This window comes from Atractosteus spatula, chromosome 12 (genome assembly GCF_055471065.1).
Source record: "Atractosteus spatula isolate fAtrSpa1 chromosome 12, fAtrSpa1.hap1, whole genome shotgun sequence".
Lineage (NCBI taxonomy): Eukaryota > Metazoa > Chordata > Actinopteri > Semionotiformes > Lepisosteidae > Atractosteus > Atractosteus spatula.
Window position 1 is genome coordinate 31,174,993 of NC_142717.1, and position 14,455 is coordinate 31,189,447.

The following is a 14,455-nucleotide window of genomic DNA, read 5'->3' on the forward strand; positions in this document are numbered from 1 at the left end:
AGGCCAAAGACCGGTGTTCAGGTGAATTATTTGGAGGACCCTGAACTTACATTATCCAAAAGTAGGACAAAAGCATTTTTAGCCAGCTCAAGACTGGAATGTAAGATACAAGCATTCACAGAAGTCAGCCTGCATGCCTGGTTATGAAGGTCCATTCAATATGGCTGTCTAGCTCAGACTAGTGATGTAAGCTTAGCCTGGTTCCTATCAGCATAAAACAGGCACTGCAAGAAGATTCTTTTTTCATTATTTTTTTTGTAGAAAAAGTTGGTGAAGACTAGAAACTACTGTGATTCAGTATATACAAACTTTTTATTATGCTGTTTTATTCATCCCTCATAATTCAAGAAATTATCAGGCATAAATGTCTTTGTCTAAATACAGACAAATAAAGGCTCTGTTGGAACATGCTTTACAAAAACTTCTTTAGCACTATGGCAGGAAATGCATCATAAAACTGATTGTGGGTCATTATTGAAATCACTGATGAACACATTTAATCTAATTTAAACATTACAGTGTGTACATTAATTGCATGAAAAAACACCTTAAGAAAGAAGTGTTTGTATGTAGGGATACATCCCATTCTGCATATGGCATTTGATGGTTTGTGATGCAATAGAAGAAATGGATATAGTTCAGGAGAATCTCAGACTGCCTCTTGGTTTGCACTGGAGGAATGTTTCTTATAGCTTGTCTGATCCTAGTGCACAAAGCCACTGCAGTCACAGGGTCCTCCTTTTCTCCATGAGCAGCTTGTCACTCCTTCACTGTTGAATGCATCTTCTTCATTTGTCCTGTTGATGCAAAAGATGAATACCTTTAACACCATGATTTGGGCATCAAGTCCACCTTAAACAGGAAGGTTACCGTTAGGGTTAAGCCAAAACTGCAGAATGTTCTAGAAGTAAAGTTCTTTTGAAGGAGATGGGACAGCGATTCGAAATCAGTGCCCTCTCAAAACTTACATTCTACTAAAATACAAAAATATGTATTTTTTACCACTTAGTTAACTAGATTAGTCAATTTAGAACAGACTTTCATTTATAAATTATGCACTTCAAGTTTTCATTTGTACAACAGGGCATTTACTGATGAATTGGTGTAAACCTTTCTCAACAGTGGCATCTCAGCTGAGACTTGAACCTATGAACCTTTTCTGTAATTTAACTAGAACCGAGTTCTAGTTAAATTACAGAAAAGGCCATTATTTTCCTGTTAATATGACCCCATATTTTGAAATCCCCACTTGTAGCTTATCTGTTTTAATGAATACACATCCCAAATCGACGATAGACTGGAATGGTCTAAGAACATCGAGGCCATCTATAAGAAGGGACAGAGCCGACTCTACTTCTTGAGGAGGCTCAGGTCCTTCAATGTGTGTAGTAAGATGCTACACATGTTCTATCAGTCGGTGGTAGCGAGTGCCATTTTCTACGCAGTGGTGTGCTGGGGCTCTGGGATTAGAGCAGTAGATTCCAAAAGGCTGAACAAGCTCATCAGGAGAGCAAGCTCTGCCATTGGGTTTGACCTGGACTCCTTGGAGGTAGTGGCTGAGAGGAGAATGATGTCCAAACTAGAGGCCATCATGGACAACTTCTCCCATCCCCTCTATGACAGGCTTGCAGGAATGAAGAGCACGTTCAGCAATAGACTGATTCATCCACGGTGCGACAGGGAGCGCTACAGGAGGTCATTCTTGCCGTCTGCCATAAGACTGTACAACGCATCCACCTTGCGTTTTGGCAGAGGCAACATCGACAGTGACCTGTTTCTGGACTAAACGCATCTACTGCTACATCTGTTCTCTTTCTTTTTCCCCGTTTACAACCACTTTTTGTGCAATATATGCCAGGGACCTGTGCAATACATTTATATTTATATCTATAGTTACATCTATATTCATATGTGTGATATGAGTGTGATACGATTTTCTGTGTACTGTTCTGTTCTAGTTTGTTCTTGTGCGTCCGGACTGTGAGTAACTCTTGTATTGTATTGTATGTATTGTACTATTATTATATAATTCGTTACACTGTGGCTGTGTTGTGTGTGTTAAGCTGCTGTTGCACTGCAATTTCCCTCACGGGATCAATAAAGTATCTATCTATCTAAATCTATTAAGAGCTGGGAGAGATGAAGACTGAACACGCACTTCCTCTGAGACACGTGCCTTTAATGAGCCGAATTTTTGATTTACAAAATCATGAACATAGCAGAGCTGTGGACACAGCACTTAGTAAACAACACCCAGCCCCACAAACCCCTCCTCATGGCCCTGGTACACATCACACCTGAACATATATAAACAAATAGCACAGACTAGACTTGAACTGGCAACCCCCTCAAATTTGAAAAGAGGACTTTGTCAATAGACATAAAGGAGCCCTCACATTTATGCTTTTCAGGTTCCTATAACAATTTTTTTTACTGAAAAAAAACACAAATTGCAATTATTTTCATTTAAAAGAAAAAACTAATTTGACCATGTGTTCATTGGGGTGTTGGTACTTGTAACCAAAAGAATATCTGGAAAGTAAGTAACTTTTTTTTCTCACTGAATATTTCTTACTTTAAAGTGTGCCTCAGACTCATCCATTCCTGCCTGGGTCATGAGATCGGCCACATTCTTTTCCAGGTCGTCGATCCGAGTTCCCATTTCTTCCAGTGACAAAGTTAAAGAAACCAATGTAGAAATGTCTGATGTGCACTGCTCTGATCTCTGTAGGCTGTCTCTGTAGGCTGTCATTACTCTGCTCTCCTCCCCACTAATAGCTGATGTGTGGTGAGCGTTCAGGTGGATGCTGCACATTGGTGGTGGTGGAGGGGAGTCCCCATTACCTGTAAAGCACTTTGAGTGGAGTGTCCAGAAAAGCGCTATACAAGTGTAAGCAATTATTATTATTATAGCTTTCGGAGCTTCACCCAACAGCTGACAATTCTACTCTATGCTGCCCCCAGTGACAGAACATCACCATCGCAGGTCTGAACGCCGCCCCTCTCAGCCCGTGTTTCACAGAGCTTCAGGTACAGTAGTGGAAAGGATATTTCTTGAAACTATCTGGTCAGACATGGCTTGAAACTTGTTCTGTAGTCCCCGCATCATTGCTTCCACCTGTGCAAAGAACAATTTGTGGTTTAAACGTCGTTCTTCGTATTTGCATATTCATCTGCCGTACTTCAATTTCAAGCTTTATAAACCTGCTTTAAAACACCACTGCTTCGTTACACGTACTGCATACATTCTGATTTTTTATTTTTCTACACACACCTGTTGGAATTAAAAGGGACTGTGATTAATACTGTTGAAGCAACTGAACGAAATAAATACTAAAACGTATATTAAAGCTATAATTCATTGAATTCAAGAATCCCGAGGCTTATTAAAAAGCTGGTTTAAATTGGCCAAATGTAGATAACTTTGCAACCACCAAGGCAACTGAGTTACTGTGAAGCGTGAAGTGTATTTAACATGATATTGCTGCCATGTTTTTAATACAAAGACCTACGCAGAGTTAAAAGCAAGAATTTTACAGAGTGGACTTCACCCGCATTCCGTCGAAACGTGTTCTCCCCGACTATCCGACGCGGAACGCACAGCAAACTGGTGTAATTTACACACGACTTGCTTTCAAACCCGAGCTTTAGCAGGATCACAAGATTCAATACGACGGCGCTTACAGCCAGCATATCATTTATAAAATTTAAAAGGTAGTCAGATGCACTGTTTCACGCCGCTTGCTTTCAAAATAAGAAGGAGGTGTTCAAGGGCTTACCATGTCTGATAAGTCTTGCGGTGTTTTGGGACCAGTCTCTGCCATTGTACGCCCTCTGTCTCGATTAGATCTGTAGCTTGTTTCCAACCGCCGGGCGCTGAAGTTTGCACTTCATGAGGAATGTCACACAAGCGTCCTCAAACAAACTCCTGGCAACCGCTGCTCTCCTGGAACCACGGGTCAGCCGCCCCAAAAAGCAACTTTTAGAGGAAAAGTTGGAGCGCACCGGCCACACACTAAGGAGGAAACACCTGGGGCGCGTTCACAGACCATTTCTACCGTTAATAAATTATTAGGGTAGTCGCTTGGTTTTCGCTTTATAAATAATCATTCCTTACATACAACGCTTTTTAGTCGCCACCTGGGGCAATGCGCAGCTGAAGTTATGTGGCACAACAGGAGTTTGGGTGGATAAATGAGAAATTACTTAACAGAAATAAGGGGTATTTTAAGGAGGCCTGATTGTACCCCTTTCTCTTTCGAAGAGTGCTGCGGGATCTTCAATAACCAGCATTCAGGACCTCAGTTTAATGTCTCACTCGAAGAACGGTACCTCCTACAGCACAGTGTTCCTGGCCTCCATACTGGGACAGGTTTGGAAATTCTGGTCCGGAAGAAAGAGTGCCACCTACTGATCCACCAATACCACCTGCACAGCTAACCTAGTTCTCCCGAATCGGGTCTCCCAGCCCTGTGCTGACCAGGCCCAGTGTTGTTTAGCTTCTGAGATTTGAGTTTGGGTAAATCTGGCTAAAAAACAGACATGCCTCTGCCGTCACAACTTCGAGCCATATCCTCTAACCGTAAAATAAACGCCATGTCGCCTTTCGCGAAACAAAACTGGAAAATAGTTTTCCCACTAAAAAATAGTTCTGATCAAAATCTCAATTTCGATGCTAATTTGTTCTGAGAAATATGATATATTTGACCTTTGGCTGACTGTACTGAATGCGTTTTAGATCTCTATCATCAGTTTTCAATTTCCTTTACTCGGTAAAAGTTGTAAAACAAGAAAGCTAATTTTCACCTTGGATGAGAATCGGTCTTCCTCCGCTAAAACACTTCGGCACGACAAATCTTCAGCATGGCCTCCGTCCCTTTTCAATTCATTTCCAGGACAGACGTTTTCTTAAATAACTTGCAAGGTGTATCCAAAATTTAAAATGAGACGTCTCAATAAAGGCCTTTATTTCCTGTCCCGAAGTGATCAGGTTTAGCAGGTAAACTGAGACGTTTCCTGGCTTTGATTTAAGACGCTTTTAATGGTATATGAAGCGCTTAAGAGAGGAGTAAATGTATTATTTAGTAACGGAAGCAGAGTATTTTAGTCGTACAGTCCTGTCAGAGTCAACAAGAACAGATTAACTCCACCTTGAAGAGTAAGTACAGTAAAACAATGTTTTGACGCTGAAGCTTTCTTCGGGTGTGGTCTTGGTAAAAGCAGTAGTAGCTTAAATAGTGTTTTACCGCTGCCTACAGATAGTGCAGTAAAATAATAAAAATCCCAGTAGGTGGGTGTAATATAAAATTAGTATTATCTTTTATAGAGAGATTGTAATTAACTGTATGCAACTCCCCTACTCCTGCTGACGGAGGAGTAAGATGATCTGTACTCCCTCATTCACAAGCAAATGTTTTCAATTCACTTGTAACTGGCTTGCTACATCTTAATGAGGGGGGCGGGCACCTCTCTGATTAAGACCGAAAACACGGGTGATTTAACTTTATTCTAGCCATTCATTTCCATAACGTAATACAGATCGTAACTGATATAAAGACCAGGGAACTGATTTTAAGTGTCCCTTAAAATCAGTTGAAGAGTAACGAATTGGATTTGTTACAGAAGGCAGAGAGAAAAGCCGCTAACAAACTTGTTTTACAATTGAAGGATGATTTAAGCGTTCTGCGCTTGTATCCTTTTTACCTTTAACGTGTAATTTTATTGTTCTGATTGCATGCGTGGTGTGCACACGCAAAAGTGCGTCAGCCACGAGATAAGGCACTGCGACCAACACCTTTAGGACCCAACGGAGGCGCGGCTGGCCGTGTCGTCATATTGTGATTATGATGTCATAACTACCTAACAAGGAAGCTCCCCCATCGCTTAGTGCAGCTGCAGCAGCAGGGAGAGGATCTGCCAGCTGCCACCCAACTTTAAACCCGTGTGTGTGCAAACTAAAGAAGGGGTTGCTACCTCTGCTACTCGGCGCCCAACCATAGGGGATGCCCTTCTGCCACAATCATGTGTTGATGATGGTAAGGACGCCACGGAAGATTAAAGCAATCGCGTTTCGCCATCGCATCGGATGAGTCTGTTGCTGCGACTAGGTGAGCGAATATTCATAAAATAATTCATGAAATAAGAGTGTGAGAAACGATTTAGCCCCCGGGGACAGTGTGTATGATTAAATCAAGTTTCTTTTTACTTGCATTCCCATCTGCTGTGTGGCCTCCCGGAGAATCATACACAAAGGACGATCGAGTATTAATACACCAACAAAGGCAATTAAAACGAGCAGAATGCACACGGGCGCTGATCTGTCTCTTTCACTGTTTTATTGCGTATTTACATCATACGATTGGGTTACACTGCTAATTCACTCATCTCTCTCAGTTTGTCTCCATGCCCCTTTGACAGTTGAGTATTAGTTATAGATCACGCACCCCCACGGTGTATGTCGTTGTTGAATTACACCTGTGTGTGAGCCGTGCGTCAGTGATCCTTTCATTCTTTTCGCTTTGCAATACAGGATGTGGCCGGGGTTGCGTGGCAGTGATGCGGCATCCGTAGCTGTGATCTCATCCCATTCCCGGAGCTTGAACATGCTACAGCCGGGCTGGCCAGAAATCCAAACTAACTAGACTTCCAGGAAGTACCTCAACCGGCGACCCTCCTTTATTGACTTACTCAACACTTCAGCTGTTAACACGCCAAGAATTCCCGAGACGAAGGAGCTGCCGCGCCGGTGTTTGATTAAGGAACCAACTAGGACGACAAAGTTGTTTTTTCCCCCCGTTTTTGAACAGAGGCGCCATATACCGTTTGCATTTTTAAAAACGCTCAAGCTATTCAAGATGGAAGATGAGGTCTTCGAGCAGATCATTTCTGTGCTTAACCAGCTGGTGTCCTGGATCGCTGCTGGGGCCATGATGTTTGGAGGTGTGGTACCTTACATCCCGCAGTACAGAGACATCCGGAGGAGCCAGAACGCCGAGGGATTTTCGACCTACGTGTGTCTCGTCTTACTGGTGGCCAATATTTTAAGGATTCTCTTTTGGTGAGTTACAGTATACTGCTGTGCGTCTGTCATGGTGTGATGTAACGTCTGTGCAGTGGCTACAGCTGTATAAAATGATTAGCTAAAGACACCAGGTTTGTGTGTCCTGTATGGGGAATATGAAACGGGAGTGCAGTGAGAACGTACAGGCTCCACAGAGGCAGGATCGAACCTGGGATCCTGGAGGTGTGAGGCACTGGTTCTGACCTCCACACCATCCTGATAACCCAAAACATGTTCACAGAACAGACTGTCCTCATTCAAACTGTTTAATACTGTTTCCTGATGTCATATTTAACATAGATGCTAACATAGTAGATTGTTGCTCTTTAATGATCATATCATGAGGAAAGGTGATCCCTAGAGATAATGAAGAGAAATCAACACCTTATAATTTTTTAAGCACTCTTTTATGGGTTGTGGTAACTCATCACATGCTACAGTCATGTAACTAATGTATCCTCAGGGCAACTGACTTTGCTGTGTGAATTCTATGGACAAGGCCCACAGTCCCACAATCGTGCTCTGTGTGTTTGATGTAATAATTTCTCTCTAATGTGTTTTATGCTATTGATTTTCAAGATATATCTTCTACTAAATTAAATGAATTGCAGCCTCTGATGTCGATTCTAACAAAATGAATAATGTTCTTGTTTCTCAGTATCCTTTTGTATCCTTTTAAAAGTTCATCAGTTGCCATTTTTAGTCCATGTTTACACTCGAACACATTCCAAGTTTCTGTTTTCAAAAGAATAGCGTCCGCCCTTGGGGTTACTGTACAAAGCAATTCTAAAAGCGGTGGAGGGGAAAGTGTTTTGATACGTTGCTAGTGCATAAATAAAACCCTTCTGCTGATTCAGTACTTTGGAAACATCAAGATGCTGTATATCTGCTCTAAAACCAGAGCTGAAGGCCTCAGACTCTCACCTGTGATAATAGTGACCTGTAGCACCACCTGGTAGCTCATCGGCTGATACCGCTTCAGGTCAGTTGCTTGAAAGTGAGAAGATGCAGACTGGAGGCTCTTCAGTTGTCGTGATGATGCCCAGTCATTTATAAATATTGGGAACCATCTAGACAGAAGGTTGAGCTATGGCTCGACATGCCCACACCATTCCCTTAACTGTAACCTCGCTTGTGCAAAGTCAAATTCCCCTGAAAAGCCACTCTTCCACTGAGGTCCTGACTAGAACCAAAAATACCGATGGCCAAAGGGAGCTACAAGCTACAAGCAGGTATTCTGTTTGTCTTTAAAACCTAAAGATTTAGGCAAATAAAAACACAGGTTGCAACCTTGTCTTCACAAGGCCAATTCCCATGATTCCCTGGCGTGTAGCTACTGCACAGTGCCAGATCCACCAGGCCTGTTTGACCGCCATGTCTGGCCCATGTACATGAAACATAAAAACAAGTTGAACTTTCTGAACGTTCACTTTCCTCTTCCCTACCACACCCATGTGTGTAAGAATATCATGATGTTTTGAGAGAATAAAGGCCGAAGCTGCTTTTGCTAACCGTGACCTCTTGGTTTGTCGTTTGCCCCGGTCTCTCCAGGTTTGGGAGGTATTTTGAGACACCTCTGTTGTGGCAGAGCATAATCATGATTGTGACCATGCTGGTGATGCTCAACCTCTGTACAGACGTGCGGGTGGCTACAGAAAACAACACCAAGAGGCGCTCCTTCTTAGGTCAGTGACGGGTGCTTTTATTACCTCTGATAAGAGTGGTCCCTCCGGCAGGTAGGTTGCTGAGATAATGCTGGCTTTGCTCACCTTGACACCTAGAGAGTTTCTTCATAACAAATGCCGTCGCATTGCTTTAGGTGTGAAAATAATGACTTAACGAGCGTCTGCCGCAATGTAAAAGGTCATAAAACCACAAGCGATGGATCCGAATGTTCTTTTTTTTCCCTTGCAGTGCAAGCTGCATGTTGTTCAGATGGTCCTGTTCTTGGCTGTGAAACCATACAGAGATGGCACTGAAATTCCCCTTTGTAGCGTCAAGCAGTCGGCAGCAATGTTTTCACCTGCTGTTTTGTGTAGTACCAAGACTGAAATGTTTTCTCTCCGTTACTGTGGGTGAGAGGCTGTGTAGGAGCTCCATGACGCGCAACCGTGCTGTGCTCTTGGCAAAAGAGATAAGAGACGTGGGGCAGAATTCCCCTGTGTGTGAATTCCTTAACCAGGAAAGGCACTCGTTTGGAGTGTAGGTTGAACCCTGCAGTCTGGACATCGCTGGCTTCGAGCTGGGGCTGTATCCTAGGGTGACTGTTGCCAGGATACCTAAGTAGTTGAGCATTGCCAGGCGTTGGGTGGGCATTAATCTGTGGTGGCAGAAGTGAAAGATGGAGAGAGTGCTAGCAGCTGTGTGGTGCTCGTGGCATGCTCAGTGACCGGTGGAAGTGCTGAAAGAAGGTGTGTTTGGGTCTTTGTTCTCTTTGTGTAGCACAGACGTTGTAGGAAGCTGTGTTGTTCAGTGATTGATTGGCGATTCCAGGTTGGGTGGACATGTAGTAGAATAATTGGCAATACCCATTTGGAGGGTAAATGAACTAAACACACCCTTGCTGTATGACTATTGATTATGACCCTGTGCATGTGTGCTTAGCAGACGTCCCTGTGTGGGCCAACATACCACATTTGAAGTGATAAAAAAAATGTGTCCCACAGGAACAATTAGTGTCATGCCAGCGCAGAGCAGAGTGAACACGGTGTCCATTGAGTGGTGAGCGACATGGAGGTGAGGAATTGATAACTGTAGAGAAGAAACACCATTGTGCGGGGAGGTGAGGAGAAAATCGAAAGTGAAGAAGAAAAGAAAGTTGAGAGCCCCACTCTTCAGCACAGTTAGTGCTGGAACACCTTCGTACTGTGTGCCACCTGCCTCTGTCAGCAGTCTCAGTGGGAGGAGGGCGGTGTCTGGGGTTCTTTTTATTACTTCATTTTTAACTCGCTAAAACCATACTTATGACATGCCAGTTATAGATGTTCACGAAGAAAATGTATTCCATTTTAGTCATGTATTTTGCAGACTTAAAATATACTCAGAGGCATTAAAATGCAACCATGAGTACTGGAACTGATGGCATGTGGTGGCTTTTTAATTCCACTCTTTTGGCTCCTGTGGAATTTCATTTCTAAGAACTAAAAGGTGGAGAACAAATTAACTTTTGTATATAAGTTCATAGAAGTTCTGTAGGGAAATCCCTGTTCAGACATATTTTCCTTTGCTTCTTAAAAGCAACTGCAAAACTGTGCTAATACATCTACATGTTTCGTGTGACTCCCGAGACAGGGATTAGTCTATTTAAAGAAATAACTGAGATGGCCTAATGAAGCCTACAGACGTTTGGCTGGGTGAAGCAGGCTAGGGGGAGAGGGGGTGTTCCACAGGTATCATCTCCTGTGACTGGGTGGGCGCCTCCTGCTGTCTAGGAGGTAGAACTGCATGTTTTCCTGTCTTTTGGCTTTTAGCTCTTCTTAGCAAACTCCTTGTCATCTTGTATAGCAACAAGGCCGCCAGGTTTAAAACAACATCACCATGAAGATGCTCTTTGCCTTTACCTATTTCCAAACATCTACCGTTAAAATTAATTCAGCTGTGCTGGGGTACGGTCTGCTGTGCTCTCGGCCAGGTGTGGAGAGTGACCTCAGCGCTGGGGGACAGTCTGCTGTGCTCTCTTGGCCAGAGGTGGAGAGTGACCTCAGCGCTGGGGTACAGTCTGCTGTGCTCTCTTGGCCAGAGGTGGAGAGTGACCTCAGCGCTGGGGTATGGTCTACTGTGCTCTTGGCCAGGTATGGAGAGTGACCTCAGTGCTGGGGGACAGTCTGCTGTGCTCTCTTGGCCAGAGGTGGAGAGTGACCTCAGCGCTGGGGTACAGTCTGCTGTGCTCTCTTGGCCAGAGGTGGAGAGTGACCTCAGCGCTGGGGTACAGTCTGCTGTGCTCTCTTGGCCAGAGGTGGAGAGTGACCTCAGCGCTGGGGTACAGTCTGCTGTGCTCTCTTGGCCAGAGGTGGAGAGTGACCTCAGCGCTGGGGTATGGTCTACTGTGCTCTTGGCCAGGTATGGAGAGTGACCTCAGTGCTGGGGTACAGTCTGCTGTGCTCTCTTGGCCAGAGGTGGAGAGTGACCTCAGCGCTGGGGTACGGTCTGCTGTGCTCTCTTGGCCAGAGGTGGAGAGTGACCTCAGCCCTGGGGTACGGTCTGCTCTGTGCTCTCAGCCAGGTGTGGAGAGTGACCTCAGCGCTGGGGTACAGTCTGCTGTGCTCTCTTGGCCAGAGGTGGAGAGTGACCTCAGCGCTGGGGTACAGTCTGCTGTGCTCTCTTGGCCAGAGGTGGAGAGTGACCTCAGCGCTGGGGTACAGTCTGCTGTGCTCTCTTGGCCAGAGGTGGAGAGTGACCTCAGCGCTGGGGTACAGTCTGCTGTCCTCTCTTGGCCAGAGGTGGAGAGTGACCTCAGCGCTGGGGTACGGTCTGCTGTGCTCTCTTGGCCAGAGGTGGAGAGTGACCTCAGCGCTGGGGTACAGTCTGCTGTCCTCTCTTGGCCAGGGGTGGAGAGTGACCTCAGCGCTGGGGTACGGTCTGCTGTGCTCTCTTGGCCAGAGGTGGAGAGTGACCTCAGCGCTGGGGTACGGTCTGCTGTGCTCTTGGCCAGGTATGGAGAGTGACCTCAGTGCTGGGGTACGGTCTGCTGTGCTCTTGGCCAGGTGTGGAGAGTGATACAAGTCTGGCCTGCTCACCTCTCAAGGCTTGAATCTTGTTGTGCTCTGTGGTGTTAACTTTACTGCACAGGCTACAGTGAGTCAGCAAAGCACTGTTGAAATGAATCTTTTCAGGCTGTGTATAATGGCAGCTTGTGCCTTGTTCTTACAAAGAGGACTTTTCTTTCATTGTTATTTACAGTAACCCAGAAAAAAATGTGAAGGTCTACAAAATAATGCTTTGTTCTGACTGAGACATTTAAGAAGCAAAGTGTCCTAAAATTAATTTAAATGGTACCATTTATATGTATATTCGTAGAGTTATAGGTAATGCTGGCAGTGCACATGAGGACAATCTCATCTCAAGTAGACCTGTGAATGTTTTCGGTTTCCTGTACAAGAGGCATTTTTTCTTTTATAAGTCAAGTTGTTAATGTTTTCTCAGTCTTTGGCCTTTGTAACACTGGTCTGGATGTTTAATGTAGATAAGATGTGTACTGTATATAGGGAAAATGTGTTATACAGAACATTTTTCCTGCTAGCTTTCATTTTGGTATAAATCCTTTCTTTAGAAAAATTCCTTGAAGCAGGTGTGTCTTTGGGGAATGCAGCAGTAAGACCACACATGTGGACAGGGCTCCACACACCTGTAGCAGAGGCTTAGGGAATGGGTAAGGGCCGGGCTGGCACAGCACACAGGCACACAGCTGGGGGCGGAGCTGATAAACAGCCAGCCTTGTGGATGCAGGCCAGCTCTGGTAATTCGTGACAAGTTTCCGTGGTGTGTCCTACTTTTCAGGCTTTCTCTAAACCGCTGTTGAAGCCAATGATAACCTGGAATAACCTTCATGTGAACAGGAAAAAAAAAAAGAGGACGAAAACTCAGATCAGCTTAAACCCTTTGTAGAAATCCTGTCTGACAATTGGAATTAATTCTCTTTCAGTATAAAGCTGTTGCCACACCCCTTTTTATCAGATATGAATGTGAGGCTTGTGTAAAATGCAGTATACCTTACAAGGAGGATTTCTCTAACGGATATGTGCGTTACATAATACTGTAAAAAACTAACAATTATGGGTTGTTGTTTTTTTTATAAAAGGCTTTTGTTGCTCTTTCAGGCAGAAAATGGGCTGTTCAACAAGTGCTAGATCAGATCAAAACAGACGGACCGATTTCTTTGTCCTTTTCTGGGAACTGCATTAATATCTGTTCTCTGTAGGATGCCTGAGTTACTGACCCTTTGCGTTTTAGAAAGAAAAGGACAAATATGGCAATTAGTCCCATGTTTTCTCATTTCTGTGTTCTTTATGAGCCTTCCAGTGGTGTAGGAGTTTTTATTTCATGTAATTCTGCTGATGTGAACATGTATGCCTAGGGTGTGATGTTAATATTCCTTTCTGTGATGAACAATTATTACCTTGCTTTAAGTTTCTCTGCAGGATAGAAAATTGTACATAAGTATCAAATGGAGCTGTGCTTTGGGCTGTTTCTAAACCACGTGATTAACTTCTTTTCTTTTTGGGATCACTGTATTACAAACCAAGCTTGTTTTCTTTCTCTTTCTCTTATTTTGCTTTTGTCTGTAGCAACAGACAGTAAGGATGAAGAGATCAAAGTCCCTAAGAGGCTCTTTCTGGGTATGTATTGCTTGGAATCTCCTCCCCGTGTGACATGAAGCCCTGATCACCATTGGCTGTTCATCAGCTCCTTTCATTTACATTATTCTGCATGATGCTTGGTCTGTCCGAATGTTTTGTAACATAGCATTGTGAAATCTTCACATAACATCCCCCACCTTGACTGAGCTTGTCGAAGATTTCTGTTTTTGTCTGATTTCTGACTTTTCTGTTTCAAAATCCTTGCCCTGACTGATTGCACTGCATGCACTACTGATAGCTGTGTGTGTTCACACTAGGTGAAAATGTAACAATCTTCAGTGTGTCTCTCTTGAGGAGTAGGAATATCTCAGATTGTACTGGCAAATTTCTTCTAATACTATTCACTACTTTCTTTTTGATATATTAGCTTGAATGAAGATAATGATACTTGAATGTTTTCATATCGCTTGTCCATTTCAGAATAAAGATTACCTAAAATTTGTTTTTACATTAAATAATATATGTTTCCTTTCACTTTGTTATTCCTAAACTATAAGTGATCTTTTTCATCTTTGGTTTTGTAGCCGTCAGTATACAGTAGTTGCTGAAATGATGATACAGTGGTTTACCAAGTAGTGCTGTTGCTTATCAGCTCTTGGTTTCTGAGTTCTATTGGAGTGTGCACGTTCTCTGTGTTTGTGGTGTTTTGTCTCGATATTCTGGCTATCACAGACATTCTGGACAGGTTAAAAGGTGTGTTCTGGGTCCTTCGATGGACTGGTTTGCCTGTTAGATAGTAAGTGACATTCTAGATAACACAGGGGGTTCTTGGATCACTACTGTTTAAAAACAGCTCTCTGTCTGTCCTTTAGGCAGTAGGACCTGCTTATACACGTGAATAAAAAGAAGGCCTGGGTTAGAGAACTCTTACATACACTTTGTCTTTTGATCAAGACTTTCTAAATTTAAAACTGAAACTTTCTGCAGGTTGATGGACTAAGTGGTCTGTCTAGCAAGGCAGACTTGTGATTAGCCTGTGTTACTGGGATGTGAGATCTCTCATAATCCATGGTTCTCTGAGCAGAGTTTAATAATAAGG

General features: G+C 43.6%; 2 protein-coding genes across 4 annotated transcripts in view; one reads left to right on the forward strand and one right to left on the reverse strand.

Annotated features, from left to right (window-relative positions):
* Positions 1-293: 293 nt before the first annotated feature.
* Positions 294-5,390, reverse strand: hsbp1l1 (heat shock factor binding protein 1 like 1). Of its 2 annotated transcripts, XM_088929515.1 has the most exons (5): positions 4,807-5,390; positions 3,780-3,946; positions 3,052-3,118; positions 2,576-2,670; positions 294-797 (listed from the first exon to the last, which is right to left on the reverse strand). In XM_088929515.1, the coding sequence occupies exons 2-5, from the start codon at positions 3,822-3,824 to the stop codon at positions 789-791; spliced, it is 216 nt and encodes a 71-aa protein (XP_088785641.1). In that variant the 5' UTR covers positions 3,825-3,946; positions 4,807-5,390; the 3' UTR covers positions 294-788. The 2 variants fall into 2 exon arrangements, with proteins under 2 accessions (XP_088785641.1, XP_088785642.1); XM_088929516.1 differs by lacking the exon at positions 4,807-5,390 and having other exon boundaries at positions 3,780-3,965.
* A 474-nt stretch (positions 5,391-5,864) lies between these two features.
* slc66a2 (solute carrier family 66 member 2) overlaps positions 5,865-14,455 on the forward strand; it is a 38,228-nt gene continuing 29,637 nt past the window's right edge. The window contains exons 1-4 of one of the 2 annotated variants that reach the window (XM_088929513.1): positions 5,883-6,107; positions 6,530-7,057; positions 8,612-8,745; positions 13,345-13,395. In XM_088929513.1, the coding sequence (XP_088785639.1) occupies positions 6,855-7,057; positions 8,612-8,745; positions 13,345-13,395 (388 nt within the window). In that variant the 5' untranslated portion in view covers positions 5,883-6,107; positions 6,530-6,854. Of the gene's footprint in view, positions 6,108-6,529; positions 7,058-8,611; positions 8,746-13,344; positions 13,396-14,455 lie in introns of both variants that reach the window. The other variant, XM_088929514.1, reaches the window with a different exon arrangement.